Genomic DNA, 15139 nt, shown 5'->3' with positions numbered 1-15139 from the left:
TAGCCATAAATGTACTTGTCTTTGGGTTTCACCTGTTGTTACTGTTAAGTTGCTAAGTTGTGCCTGACAGTTTTGCGACCCCACAGACTGGAGCCTGCCAGGCTCCTCTGTCCATGGGATTTCCGAGGCTAGAGTGATGGAGTGGGTTGTCATTTTCTTCTCCAGGGAATTTTCCCAACACAGTGATCAAGCCCAAGTCTCCTGCATTGGCAGGCAGGTTCTTTACCACCAAGCTACCAGGGAAGTTGAGTTTCACTTGACTCTCCATCTTCTTCTTGGCACTCAGACTACTTTTTACTCCAGTATAGGCTACTTGTGGCCTTGGACTCTATCCTTCCCTTTGCCTTAGAGAGGAGGAGATGGAGAGAGAGAAAGAGGGAATACGGGAAAGACAAAAGGAAGGAAGAAGAAAGAGACAGAGTCAGAGATAGAGAAGGAGCAGTGTGTTTTAAAAAAATCCTCTATTTTGCTAAAGAAATCAATCCAAGAAGAAGATAACGCAATTGTAAGTACATATGCACCTAATATAGAAGCACCTAAATATATAAAGCAAACATTAACAGACATAAAAGGAGAAACTGACATTAACACAATAACAGTAGGGGACTTTAACACCAAACTTATATCAATGAACTGATGAACCAGACAGAAAATCAATAAGGAAACATTAGCCTTAAATGGTACATTAGATCAGAAGTATTTAATAGATATATAGAGACCATTTCATCCAGAAGCAGTAGAATATATATTCTAATCAAGCACGCATGGGTCATCCTCCAGGGTAGACCACAGGCTAAACCACAGTACAAACGTTGGTAAATTTAAGAAGGCTGCAGTCATAGCAAACATCATTTCCAATCATAATGCTATGAAACTAAAAACCAACTACAAAAAAAAAAAAAAAAAAACACGCACACACAAATAAAAACATATAGATGCTAAACAATATACTATAAAAACAACCAACGGGTCACTGAAGAAATCAAAAGGAAATCAAAAATACCTGGAGATGAAAGAAAAGAGAACCACAATAATCCAAAATCTATGGGATACAGCCAAAGCAGTTATAAAAGGGACATTGATACCATACAAACCTACCTTAGAAAATCAGAAAATCTAATACAGCCAACCTAAAAAGGGGGAAAAGAAAAAACAAAACCGGACTTAGCAGAAACTAAGAAATCCTAAAGGTCAGAGCAGAAATCAATGAAACAGAGACTAAAACAATAGAAAAGATCAGCGAAACTAAGAGCTAGTCCTTTAAAACTTAAGAGATAAATCTTTAGGTAAACTCACTAAGAAAAAAAAGAGAGAGGGCCCACACCAATACAATCAGAAGTGAAAAGGAAGTTACAACTGACACGAAAGAAATACAAAGGATCATAAGAGATTACTATGAAAAAGTTGAAGTCAATAAATGGACACATTGCTAGAGTGTACAATTCCCTAAGACTGAGTCAGAAAGAAATAGAAAACATAAACAGACCAATTACCAGTAATCAAATTGAATCAGTAATTTTAAAATTCCCAACAAAGCCCCAAGACCGGGTGGCTTCACATGTGACTTCTACCAAACATTTAAGGAAGAGGTAACATCTACCTTCTCAAACTATTCCCAAACATTGCAGAGGAAAGAACATTTCTGAACTCATTCCACAAGGTTAGCATGACCCTTACACCAAACCAGACGAAGATATCACACAAAAAAAGAAAATTATAGGTCAATATCGCTGATGAACATAGGTACAAAAATCCTCAAGAAAATATTAGCAAACTGAATACAATAATACATTAAAAGAATCATAAACCATGATCAAGGGGGATTTTTCCCAGGGATTCAAGGATGGTTCAATATCCACAAACCAAGCAATCAATGCAGTATACCACATTAGCTACTTGAAGAATAAAAAACACACAATCTCTCAATAGATGCAGAAACAATGCTGACAAAAGTCAACATTTTTATGACAAAAATAAACTCTCAACAATGTGGGTATACCTCAGCATAATCAAAGACATTTATGACAAGCTCAGCTGGCTTCCCAGGTGGCTCAGTGGTAAAGAATTTGCTTGCCAATGCAGGAGACATGGATTCGATTCCTGGATCAGGAAGATCCCTTAGAGGAGGAGATGGAAACCCACTCCAGTATTCTAGCCTGGGAAATTCCATAGGTAGAGGAGCCTGATGGGCTACAGTCCATAGGGTTGCATAGAGTCAGACACAACTGACTGACTGAGCATGCACCTATGACAAGCTCACAGCTAACATCAGACTCAATAGTGGAAAGCCGAAAGCATTTCCTCTAAGATCAGGAATAAGACAAGGGTGCCCACGTTCAACACTTTTATTCAACATAGCATTGGAAGTCCTAGCCACAACAATTAGACAAGAAAAAATTTTTTAAGGAATCCAAATTGGAAAGGAAGAAGCAAAACTGTCACTATTTGCAGATGGCATGATACTACATACAGAAATTCCCAAGTTCAGTTCAGTTCAGTCACTCAGTCGTGTCCGACTCTTTGCGACCCCATGAATCACAGCACGCCAGGCCTCCCTGTCCATCACCAACTCCTGGAGTTCACTCAAACTCACGTCCATCGAGTTGGTGATGCCATTCAGCCATCTTGTCCTCTGTCGTCCCCTTTTCCTCCTGCCCCCAATCCCTCCCAGCATCAGAGTCTTTTCCAGTGAGTCAATTCTTTGCATGAGGTGGCCAAACTACTAAAGCTCATAAATGAATTTCATCAAGTTGCAGGATACAAAAATAGTATACATAAATCTGTTATATTTCTATGCATTAAAAATAAACTATCCAGAGAGAAATTAAGAATGCATTCACACTCACATCAAAAAGAATAAAATACCTGGGAATAAATCTAATAGGAGGTAAAAGACCTATACTTGGAAAACTAGAAGATACTGATGAAAGAAACTGAAAAAGACACAAACAGATGGAAAGATACTGTACTCATGGATTGAAGAATTAGTATTGCTAAAATGATCATACTCCCTAAGGCTATCTACTGATTCAGTGCAATCCCTATCAAAACACCAATGGCATTTTTCACAGAATTAGAATAAATAATTATAAAATCATTATGAAAACACAGAAGAGCTTGGATAGTCAAAACAATCTTGAGAGAGAGAAGAAATAGCATTTCCTGATTTCAACCTATACTACAAAGCTGCAGCAATCAAAACAGTATAGTAGTGTCACAAAAATAGACAAATAGATCAATGTAGCAGAATAGAAAGCAGAGAAATGAATCCACACTTCTATGGGTCAAAATCTACAATAAAGAAGGCAAAAATATTCAAGGAGAAAAAGACAGTCTCTTCCATAAATGGTGTTGCAAAAACTGGACAGCTACAGAGAATTATTTGTAGTAATATCAACTTTCTCAATATCAATTATCAAAATAATCAAGATGGACTATTTCTCATACTGTAAAAAAGACTCTTGAGAGTCCCTTGGACTGCAAGGAGATCCAACCAGTCAATCCTCAAGGAAATCAGTCCTGAATATTCACTGAAAGGACTGATGCTGAAGCTGAAACTCCAATACTCTGGCCACCTGATGCGAAGAACTGACTCACTGGAAAACATCCTGATGCTGGGAAAGATTGAAGGCGGGAGGAGAAGGGGATGACAGTGGATGAGATGGTTGGATGGCATCACTGACTCAATGGACATGAATCTGAGTAAGCTCCAGGAGTTTGTCATGGACAGGAAGCCTGGCATGCTGCAGTCCATGGGGTCACAAAGAGTCGGACAGGACTGAGCAACTGAACTAACTAATGCAAAAATAAGCTCAAAATGGATTAAATACTTAGATATAAGACTTGGAACCATAAAACTCCTAGAAGGAAACATAGATCACTCTTTGATCTTGGTCTTAACAATATTAATTTGAATCTGTCTCCTCAAACAAGGGAAACAGAAGCAAAAATAAAGGGGACCAAATCAAACTTAAAGGCTTTCACATGGCAGAGGAAACCATTAACAAAATGAAAAGGCCACTTACTGAATAATAGAAGATATTTGTAAAGATATATCTACCAAGGGGTTAATATCCAAAATATGCAAAGAACTCATACAAATAAACCTCAAAAAATAAACAACAAGATTAAAAATGGACAGAGGGCCTTAATAGACATTTTTTCAAAGGATACATACAGATGGCCAACAGACACGTGAAAAGATGCTTATCATCATTCATCAGGGAAATGCAAATCAAAACCACAATGAGATAACACCTCACACCTGTCACAAAGGCTATCATCAAAAAGACAACAAATAACAAGTGTTGGTGAGGGTGTGGAGAAAGGGGAATCCTCATGCACTATTCATGAGAATGTTAATTGGTGTAACCAGTAGGGAAAACAGTATGAAGATTCATAAAAATACTAAAAATAGAACTGCCATATGATCCAGGAATTACACTCCTGGATATCTATCCAAAGAAAAGGAAAACACTGATTAGAAATGGTAACATGTACCTCCAGTGTTCATTGCAGCATTAATCACAATAGTCAAGTTATACAAGCAACTTTAATCATTCATCAATAAATGAGTGGATAAGGAAGAGGTGGTATATACACAATGGAGTGTTAGCCATAAAAAAGAATGAAATCTTGCCATTTGGAGCAATATGGATGGATCTAGAGGGTATTCTGCTAAGTGAAATGTCACTCAAAGACAAATACTGTGTGATTCACTTGTATGTGGAATCTGGAAAACAAAACAAACAAACAGATATACACAGATGATTGTCAGGGAGTACGAAGAAAGGGCTGGGGGAGGAAAGAAATAGATGAGGGAGATTACGATGGACAAACTGCCAGTCATACAATAAACAAGTCACGAGGATGGAATGTACACTGTGGAGAATGGAGTCAGTAACTATGCAGCTTCTTTGTGTGGTGACAGATGGTGACTGGAGGTGCTATGCCGATCATTTTTAAATGTACGGTGATATCAAATCACTTTGTCATACAATGGGGACTGACCACCGATCACTCTGAAATGTACAGTGATATCAAATCACTGTGTCATACAATGGGGACTGACCTGGTACTGTAGGTAAATTACACTTCACAAACAAACTCATGGAAAAAGAGAACAGGTTTGTGGCTCCTAGAGACATGTGGGGAAGGGAGATTGGATGAAGGTTATCAAATGGTACAAACTTCCAGCTGAAAGATAAAGAAGTACGAGGAGTGTCATGTATGACACAATTAACATGATTACCACCATCGCATGTTATCTATGAAAGTTAAGAGAGCAAAGTCTTTCATCACAAGAAAAAACATTTCTCTGCCTTAATTTGTTACCTGTGTGACTGAATGTCACGAAATGTCTGGTGCATCATTGCACGATGCATGTAAGTTAAACCAACCTGCACACCTCAAACTTATCCAGTGTCTCCAGTATGGTCACGACAGAGCTGAAAGGGAAAGCATCCTCCATTTTGAGTTCTTGCTCCAGCACTCGACTAGCATCTTCCTGTCCTAATCTGAACTCACACTCAAAACCAGCTGAAACTGGATGACCAGGTCAGCCCCTGGACTTGGAACAAAGTAACCCCTGAGCCCTGGAAAGGCTCTGCCCTCAGGTCCTGCCTCTCTCTACCTGTATCGTGGGGAACCTTTCTGGCTGTGCTCCCCCGTGGTCCACACGCACACAATGACCCCCTCTCTGAGGCCGCAGCGTGAAACACTTCTTCCTCCCAAGTCTTTCTTCACCCAGCCAACATCTCTCTCAGACAGCACCAGGATGGACAGGCAGGCTCGGCCCCACAGAGATCTCTGGAGGTGGAGCCTGAGAGGGCAGGAGATGGGTGAACAAACACTGCCTCCCACGTGTGCCTGGAGCAGCCCTCAACAGCATCCTCTTCATCCCACAGAAGGGCAGGATCCTCCTGGTCCATGTCCCTCATCAAGTGAGCACAACAGTGGGCTTTCTGACGGCAGAGCTGCCATGAAGGGGCTCACTGGGAAGACAGCAAGTGCTCAGGGAACCTGAGGACAAGGATACCCAGGGGGGGCTCCCCGCAGCCATGTGGGGAATGCACAGAGGACAGCGGGCAGCCTGGGGCCTGGGGACTCGGGCCCCAGAGGAAGAAGGGGCCGGGAGGTGGACAGTTCTTAGAGGTCTCAGTTTTGCAGCTCTGAGGATTGGGGAGCTGCCCGGGTTCCCTCCTCCTACGATCCCCCCAAAACAAGCACTGGTAAGGTGGAGAGAGGCTGGACATCTGCCCACAGGACACGCCTCCTGCTGGTCTGGGCCTGGGTGCAGTTTGACAGGTGGATGAGGGTGGAGACAGGTGAGTCCCACCACGCATTCCTATGGGTGGGGCTCGCGGGTTCTGGGGGTTATAACAGTGGGCCACCAGGGAAGGGGCACCAGATGCTGGCTCGCCAGAAGGAGTCTGAAGCCACTGGTGAGTAGATTTGGGAGGGAGGTGGGCTGGGGGGCCAGGCAGGGAGGGCTAGTCTTGGGGAAGGGAGGCAAGAGCCTGAAACGGAGGCACCCCGATGGGCCCACGGGCCTGTGTCATCTCCAGGAGTCATGAAAGGCCCCCTTCTCGTCCTTCTGGTCCTCATGCTGTGCGCAGAGCTCGGTGAGCGCCAGGGCACAGGGACCTGGCCCACAGGGCATGGGTGGCAATGCCCTGCAAGAGGCTATGGTTGTGAGCATGGAGGGGTCTGCCTTCTGGGAGCTGAGAGGGTGGGAAGGGGCCCCAGTTCCTACAGAGGGCATGGAGGTGGTCACCCAGAGGGACACTCCCACACAGCTCTTTCCTGCTGTGTGGGAGTCTGCAGCCGGCCTTGGGCCCTCTGAGCTTGGGCCTGTGTCCCTGCCTGACCCCAGCTCAGAGCCTGCGCTGCTACTCCTGTGGGACCCTCGGCAAATTTAGCGTTCCCAACCATTGCCCGATAAGTGAATGCGACTCAGATTCCACTGTCTGCTACACAGGCAACCTGAGCATGATCGTGGAAGCAGGTGAGTCCCTGGCATCCAGAGTGGGAGGATTGATGGAGGGGGTTCCTCAGAGAAGCAAGGGGCCAATGGCAGTGTCCCCTGGGGCAGAGCCCTGCCCTGCACCAGCCTTCCTCCGTGTCCTTATCAGTACAGCGACGGGCTAGCTCCAGCAGCCACCTGTGCCGGGAGGTGGTGGTGCTTGGTGGGACAGGATGGGAATTTCAGCAGGGAATTTCAGCGCATCAGAGGAGAGAGTTAGTCAACCCCAGGAGGGTCAGAGGGGATGCCACCGCAGATGCCTCATTTTTTGCCCTCAGACATGATTGAATTGGATATCAGGGGCTGTGTCTCTTCCTGCCAGACACCTACAGAGTTCATTAAGAGATTGGTAGCCACATCTAAAGCTAAATTTGAAGAGTGGAACGTGATCTGCTGTGAAAAGGACCTGTGTAACAGGTGGTCCGAGCAAGGCCCAACCCCTGTGCCTTGACCAGAGGGCCCCTTCCCCGTCTGGACTCCACCCTCCTCTGGCCCTGTGAGGAGCCCCGGGGCTCAGACTCAGAAGGGAAGGGGCACCATTCACCATCATGGCGCCAATCCAGCACACCCTCACGCACCCACACACACACATGCACTCAAAGACTGTCCTGGGACGTGTCCCCACTGCAGGGCCCGGTCCTGGGACCACCCACTGCCCACTACACTGGCCAGCCCTGCCCCAGGTGGCCTGTAGTCCACCTCAGCAAAAATAAATGCCTTCCACAACATCTTGTCCTTTGTATCTGTTCACTCCAGTCCAGAAGTGGTGGGGGTCCCTGTCACCTGCTTGAAGGGAGATCTGTTTCAATCCTGGGCAGGTTGAGCTCCTAGGGCCGTGGGTATACCAGGGGTGCTGGTCCTGCAGGGGTCAGCTCTTACAGAAGTCGGGGGTACCCAGTCTTCCACCTGAAGCATTTCCTCTTCCGCAGCAGAGTGGGAGGGGACCAAACTTCTCTGCCTTCTTCACTCCCTCAGCTGAGAAGAAGGGAGACTCAACCACAACCTGTGAACACAAGCAGCCCTCGCAGACCTGTAGGGCAGAGGAGGGAGCCTTCCCACACTGGGAGGGGCCGGGGGCGGGGAAGGGCAGGGTCTCGGAGGCCTGGAAGTCCAAAAGTGTCTCCCTCAGCACCCGGCCTTCCAGCGTCTCCCCAGCCCCAACTGGAACCCAAGCTTGAGGGGCTGGGACACCACACAGGGCAGCAGGATGGGGCGGCAGGGAGGGGGGGCGGCATCCGGGGGTGGGATGGTACAGTAGGAGCTGCTTCTCTCAATGTGGGGTCCCCATACGTGCTGGCCTCCGCAAGCCTGCCCCAGCACCCAGGCTGGTGGGCCAGTCTCCCTCCCCTGACCTCACCGTGCTGTCCCCTCTGGCCTCCTGGGACACCCCAGCCCTGGGGTTCCCAGGGCCCTCCATTGTAAGGGTGTTAGAGGAGGACTTCAGAGAGAGGTGTGATAATGTGGACAGTCCCACCTGTGGAGGAAGTGCCTGGGCTGTGGAGATCTCACTGGGCCTCTGCGAGCCCTGAGTAGAGGCAGCTGAGTCTGGAGGACATCCCAGGCAGGAAACACCTTCTCCACAGGGAGCTTCCAGTCAGCCCCTGACACTTTTAAGAAAGATGTTTCCAAAAATCTCCCAAGGGGCAAGTAGTGGGTCCCCAGAACCCCAGCAGTGGCCCTTGCTGAGAGACACACCTGTAAGACAGCTGGGCCTCAGAGGGCCTCGCCCCATCCCCCTCCAGAGCTGCACCTCATGAGAACACGGGGCTGCTGAGAACACCAGCCCCCAAGTCAGTCACATCTAAGACACCAGAAACGTCTGCAGACACTCAGGGTGAGGTCCAGGGTCCTTCCGGTCACAGGTACCCTGTTGGCCGGGCACTTTGCTTTATGGGAATACAGTGCCCCATATTTGTGATTCTTTGAAAATTGATGCTGCAGAGGAAATCTTGGTCAGCATTTTCGCCATACGTAACGAAAACATTGATAAACAGCTTTGATACCATTTGTGGGAATTAAAGCCTGAATTGGCAATTTGCCCTTGATTTAGGACAGAAAGCAGACTGACAAATGCTTCCAACCCCAAAGGTGGCTTCTTAAAACAGTTTTTTCAAATTATCAAGAGATTTTTTTTCAGTGATTCAAAAGAGTGTATGATAGGTAAATTCAGATAATCAAATCGTTAGCTGGGAAATCCCACCAGGGGATCATAAATAGAGAAGGAAACTTAGGGGCTTTGGGAGACAACAGTAAGTTAATGATCACTCAAGACAAAAGTGGGAGGGACTTCCCTAGTGGTCCAGTGGCTGAGACTTCACGTTCCCCATGCAGGAGGTCTGGGTGTGATCCTTGTTCAGGGAACTCTATCCCACATGCTGCAACTGTGAGTTCACGAAGTGCACCTAAAGCCCCCACATGCTGCAATGAAGATTAAAGAACCCATGTGCTGCACTAAGACCTGATGCAGCCAGATATACGAGTGATTTAAAAAAAGAAAAAAACAATGGGGAAATCATGAAATAATGCAGGCCTGCTTGGCTCATAAAGCAGAGCAAGGCCCTTACCATCAAATCAAACAGGCTTGCCAACAACAAATCCACCTACTTGCTCAGCAACAAAAGGCACAAGCCACTCCTCAAGGACATTAACAGCAGTGGGAAAGTAAGGCCTGCATCCTGCCCACTGATGGCAACAGGCTAATGGCCCCTAGCACGCGATTTCTGTGCCCACGAAAACAGTAGTTTAGGGAAAGGTGACAGTTCAAAATGAAAGACCCTCATTGTACTGAGACCGGAAATAATTTTTCCGTAGTGACTTGACAGTTCCAGATGCACAATTTGAGTCAAAAACTCCCCTGCCTGACGTGGGAGGAGTGGATGATGGAAGACTTGAGGAAGCAGGAAGAGGTGGTGTTCCCCCCTCCCCTCTTTCCTTACACAACCCATAAATGTTCAGGGCAGTGCAACGCTCGCTGCCTGCTAGAAAGTGTGACAAGCATCCTATTCTGATAACTCACTTCTCAGTCCCTTTGCCTCTCACTGAATTCTTTGTGCACTGAGACTTAAAGAACTGGAGCTCTCAGAGCCTCCTGAGACAGCACCTAGCAGTTTCTGTAAGTCTTTAATGTCAAGACTAGAAATGTCCATCCTAGACCCTGTACAACAGTGAGCGGTTTTCCCTGTTATATTTCTGTGTTAGTTATCTTTCTCAGAGGACCTGGGTTCTGTCTGATCAACCGCCAGATACAAAATTGTTCTTCTACACAGAATGAGACACACCAGTAGAAACCAGCCGTGTGCTTCCCAGGTCAGAGCACTACCCCCCCGTGCATGAAGGTTGGGCAAGTTACATACAGAGGCATCCTTCATAGATCACCATGACAACAGATGTGGCGTCTAGTTTTTCCAGATCAGGCTCCTATGGTGTGTGTTTCTAGGACCATCGATATGAGGTAGGCCACTAGTCTGAGAGGTCTCAGGCACACAGAGAACAGGCAGTGCTGGGTGCCCCCCAGGAGCACCCCCCCCCCATACCTACCTGTTGTTTTTCAGGGTGTGACAAGCTCAGGCACCAAATTTCACCTCCCTGCTCCTAGCGCACCCAGGTCTGGTCCAAAGGGGCAGAATTGGGCATGATTGAGTAAATCATAAGCAGAAGGAGGCCCTAAGACCCCTCCTCAGGAAGCCTCTGGAAGTCACCTCCTCTCTGGACACTGAATACTTAACAGGAGGGTGGGGGAGTCCAGGCACCAGCTGTTTGCCACCCAGGGAGAGAGAGGCACCTGTCACCTGAGGACCCAGGTCTCCAGTGCCAAGCTCTGCCTGCCAGAGCAGAAGGGATTGAGCCTTCCTCTGAGCCCTGCCCTGGAAATGGGCTTTTAAGCACTTCTTCCCCTACACATACACACAGACACACATACACACACCTGTAAGCAGCTTTTGACAGGAAGGTGTTCTCTGCAGGAAGTCCCTTTGGTCTTGTCATTAACCTTAAACCCCCTCTACTCATCTCTAGTATGAGAATATCGTTCAGATTTATGATCACACAGTACCTTGTCTAACCTACTGGTTCTTTCTGTAATCACAGAAGTATTGTTGTAGCCACACGTTCTGGGAAACAAACTCACTCAGAAGGACACTGCAGAGAGTGGAGTACAGTTTATTACACCGGCAGGCCCAAGGCAGAGTCTCCTCTTAGCCAAGGACCCTGACCAGTTTCTCTGAAAACCTTCTATACCCTAAGTGTATGTGCCCAAACCCACCTCCCCAAATTCCCTGAAACTAGTCTGAACAAAGGAAAAGAAAGATACAATCAAAGTTAACCCGCGATTCATATGCGTTAAGCCTAGGTAGTTAACAGTGGACAATTATCAATAGGCCTGTGGTCATACCCCAATAAGCATAATAGAATTTATGATTCTATTCAGTTACACAGATAATTATGGTAATTTTTTAGGCAACAGAGAGTCTAGGTACGAGCCCTGGGGCTCTTCCATCCAGGGGACCTGGTTTTCCAGTTGGTATGTCGTTTCTGTAGTTACTGGGCATATAGCTCAAAGTCCACAGTCCAGCCCAAGATGGAGTCCTGCTTTCAAGATGGAGCCTGTTCTGTCTCTTTCCGCCTTCATTCCCCGCTCTTGATGCTCTTAACTCATAGTATGAGCATCATTCTTAGGGATATATTGCACCCTGACCCTCTGACCTCCAATTTGGGAGAACACATCAACCTTTGGGTTGGTTACAAAGTTCGTAATACATTGTAAAATAAAGGGTCCACAGAGCAGAACTATCAAGGCAACTATGACAATGATAAATATAGTTTTCCACCAATCACCCTTCACCCAAGATAGGAGTCCAAAAAGGAAGTCCAAAAAGGAAGATTATCATCGGACATAATTTTACCTGACCTTTCATGTCATCTAGGGTGGCTGATTTATAGCCAGATAAATCAGGAATATATACACAACGTTCAACTTTAATTATAGCACAGGAACGAACCTCTTTGTACTGAAACTGTGGTTAGTCTCAAGATGATACCAGCAAGTCCTTGTAGCAGCAGTTGATTGTAGAGCTTCATCTCTGTTTCTTCTTTATGATGATCTTGGTTACACAGGAATCAGTGGGGTCCTTTAGTGTAGTCCACTCAGCGTCCTCCAGGTCTGCGTGGTATGCACTCTTCACCCTCATGTGGTGCAACTTTAACTGCAGTAGGGCTGGTTAGAACAACAGTATATGGGCCCTTCCAGTGTGGGGCCAAGGAGTCATGTTTCCAGTCCTTGACCACACCTGATCCCCGGGCACAAATTCATGAATCTGTTCCCCAAAGGGGAACGGCACCCTTTCTTGTACAAACTTAGTTACCTGATTTATTACCTTACCCATTTGTTCCATCTGCTGTGAAATCTCATCTCCCATTCAGTTCAGTTCAGTTCAGTTCAGTTCAGTTCAGTCACTCAGTCGTGTCTGACTCTTTGCAACCCCATGAATTGCAGCACGCCAGGCCTCCCTGTCCATCACCAACTCCTGGAGTTCACTCAAATCACATCCATCGAGTCCAGTGATGCCATCTCATCCTCTGTCGTCCCCTTCTCCTCCTGCCCCCAATCCCTCCCAGCATCAGAGCCTTTTCCAATGAGTCAACTCTTCCCATGAGGTGGCCAAAGTACTGGAGTTTCAGCTTTAGCATCATTCCTTCCAAAGAAATCCCAGGGCTGATCTCCTTCAGAATGGACTGGTTGGATCTCCTTGCAGTCCAAGGGACTCTCAAGAGTCTTCTCCAACACCACAGTCCAAACGCATCAATTCTTCGGTGCTCAGCCTTCTTCACAGTCCAACTCTCACATCCACACATGACTGCTGGAAAAACCATAGCCTTGACTAGATGGACCTTAGTCGGCAAAGTAATGTCTCTGCTTTTGAATATGCTATCTAGGTTAGCCATAACGTACCTGAGGCAAATTTGTTGACACCTATTTTATTATGGGAGGGGGCCTCCCATACACAATTTTGTATGGAGAAGAGCCATGGGACTGTGGGATCTGAGCAGAGCAGAGCTATCGGAAACAAGTCCACCCAGGAAGAGTCTCTAAGATCCACTTGGAGAGGGTCTCTTTAAGTGTCTGGTTGATTCCTTCCACCATCCTGGGGCCTATATGCTGTATGTAATTTCCCCTTAATATTTAAAGTTTTGCTTACTTGTTATAGCTACGAAAGCCAGGCCCTTGTCCGATCCAGTGCTGGCAGGAAATCCAAATCTGGGAACTGTCTCCCTAAGCAGGCACCAGGCTACTTTTGATGCTCTTTCAGTTTGGGTAGGAAAGGCTTCTACCCATCCCAGGAATGTACATACTATGACCAGCAGGTAATGGTAGTGTCGGTGAGGTTTCATTTCAGCGAAATCCACTTCCAGGTGTTCAAAGGGCAGCGTGCCTTTTACCTGAATCCCTGGAGGTTTCTGTCTTTGCTGAGATGCAGCATTGACCTGTGAGCAGGCAGTGTAGTTCTGAGATCTTTTCCTTTTGACAGCTGGAGGGCCTGCATTAGAGCATATAGTTCGGCTTGTTGAGCGGACCAGTGTGACGGCAGAGAGCTAGCCTCAACGCTGGTTTCTTCCAGGACTACTGCATATCCCGACAGTCATTGTCCTTGTTTCACCAGGCTGGTGCCATTGGTGTACAGGGCCAAATCTGGGTCCGGGATTGGCTGGTCTCTCAAGTCAGGTCTGCTGGCATATTTCCTTGCAATCATGTGAGGACCCACCTTCTCCCACAAGAAAGAGAGTGGCCAGATTCAGGGCCTGACAAGGCTCAGTAGTAACATGGGGGTTCTCACATAACAGTCCCTGATATTGAGTAATCCGGGATGTTGACAGCCATTTATGGGTGTCCCCTCGCAGGAGAGTGTTGACCTCTTGCAGGACTTTTACCAACAAATCTTGGCCCAAAGTCAGCTTGGTTGTCTCCCGGACCAGTAAGGCAACTGCAGCAACTGCCCTTTGCCACCCAGTGGCAACACTGTCGAGCTGATTAGAAACAAGTCACTGGTCTGTCCCACGTCCCCATAATCTGGAACAATACTCCCATAGCCACCTTGACCTTTTCAGTCAAGTAAAGAGTAAACGGCTTAGCAAGGTCTGGTAGGCCCAAGGCGGGTGCTGACGTCATTGTACCGGGTTTGAGTTCTGTTACCAGTGGGACTTGTTTTGCAAGCCTGCGGGGGATTGTCTTCCACCCAGACCTCAGGGAATTGTGAGTTAACTCTTTCTCTTGATTGTTTAGCCCATCCAGTTTCCTTTCCGCGAGATCGGGCAACCTCCATTCATCTTGAGGGATTACTGAGAGGAAGAGTAAATAGGTGGTTGAGCCCACTCGAACAGTGGGCCTTTCATGGGGGGAAAGGTCACTTGTGCCCCCAATTTAGACAGCAAGTCTCTTCCTAACAAAGGTACTGGGCATTCAGGGATGTATAAAAATTCATGAGTCACTTGGTGTCCCCCCATCTGACATTTTCAGGGTAGGCTAGAGACACAAAGGCTGCATTTATCACCATCTGAGTGAGACCCAGCAGCCTCTGGCTGGGTCTATTGGCATATAGTCTATAGGCCTCGCATAGTCTTTTGCAGAACTCAGAGGGTGATTCGCTTTCCCTTTGAATCACTTTGGAGGGTTTTGCGATACTCATAGCTTTTCAGGCCCCCCTCTTGAGACCTTGTAAAATAGTCACCCGATATCTCTCCAGGCGGCCCCTCCCTTCCTCTGCGTTACAGTCTCAGTTGGGCTTCTCATCGGGGTGGCTAGTTCTGCCAACCGCTGTGGGTTTGCAGTACCCTCAGGTGCCATTTCAGAGAAGGCCATGGCACCCCACTCCAGTACTCTTGCCTGGAAAAATCCCATGGATGGAGGAGCCTGGTAGGCTACAGTCCATGGGGTCTCGAAGAGTCGGACACGACTGAGCGACTTCACTTTCACTTTTCACTTTCATGCATTGGAGAAGGAAATGGCAACCCACTCCAGTGTTCTTGCCTGGAGAATCCCAGGGACGGGGGAGCCTGGTGGGCTGTCGTCTATGGAGTCTCACAGAGTCAGACACGACTGAAGCGACTTAGCAGCAGCAGCAG

General features: G+C 47.1%; 1 protein-coding gene across 1 annotated transcript; it reads left to right on the top strand.

Moving 5' to 3' along the window:
- Positions 1-6409: 6409 nt before the first annotated feature.
- Positions 6410-7475, top strand: LOC138088748 (lymphocyte antigen 6A-2/6E-1-like). The gene is made up of 5 exons (XM_068984077.1): positions 6410-6443; positions 6567-6623; positions 6875-7006; positions 7134-7187; positions 7303-7475. The coding sequence occupies exons 1-5, from the start codon at positions 6410-6412 to the stop codon at positions 7473-7475; spliced, it is 450 nt and encodes a 149-aa protein (XP_068840178.1).
- Positions 7476-15139: the final 7664 nt, after the last annotated feature.

Source organism: Capricornis sumatraensis, chromosome 11, assembly GCF_032405125.1.
Source record: "Capricornis sumatraensis isolate serow.1 chromosome 11, serow.2, whole genome shotgun sequence".
NCBI classification, from domain to species: domain Eukaryota; kingdom Metazoa; phylum Chordata; class Mammalia; order Artiodactyla; family Bovidae; genus Capricornis; species Capricornis sumatraensis.
The sequence above is the reverse complement of the archived record's forward strand: the minus strand, read 5'-3'. Positions and strand labels throughout refer to the sequence as shown.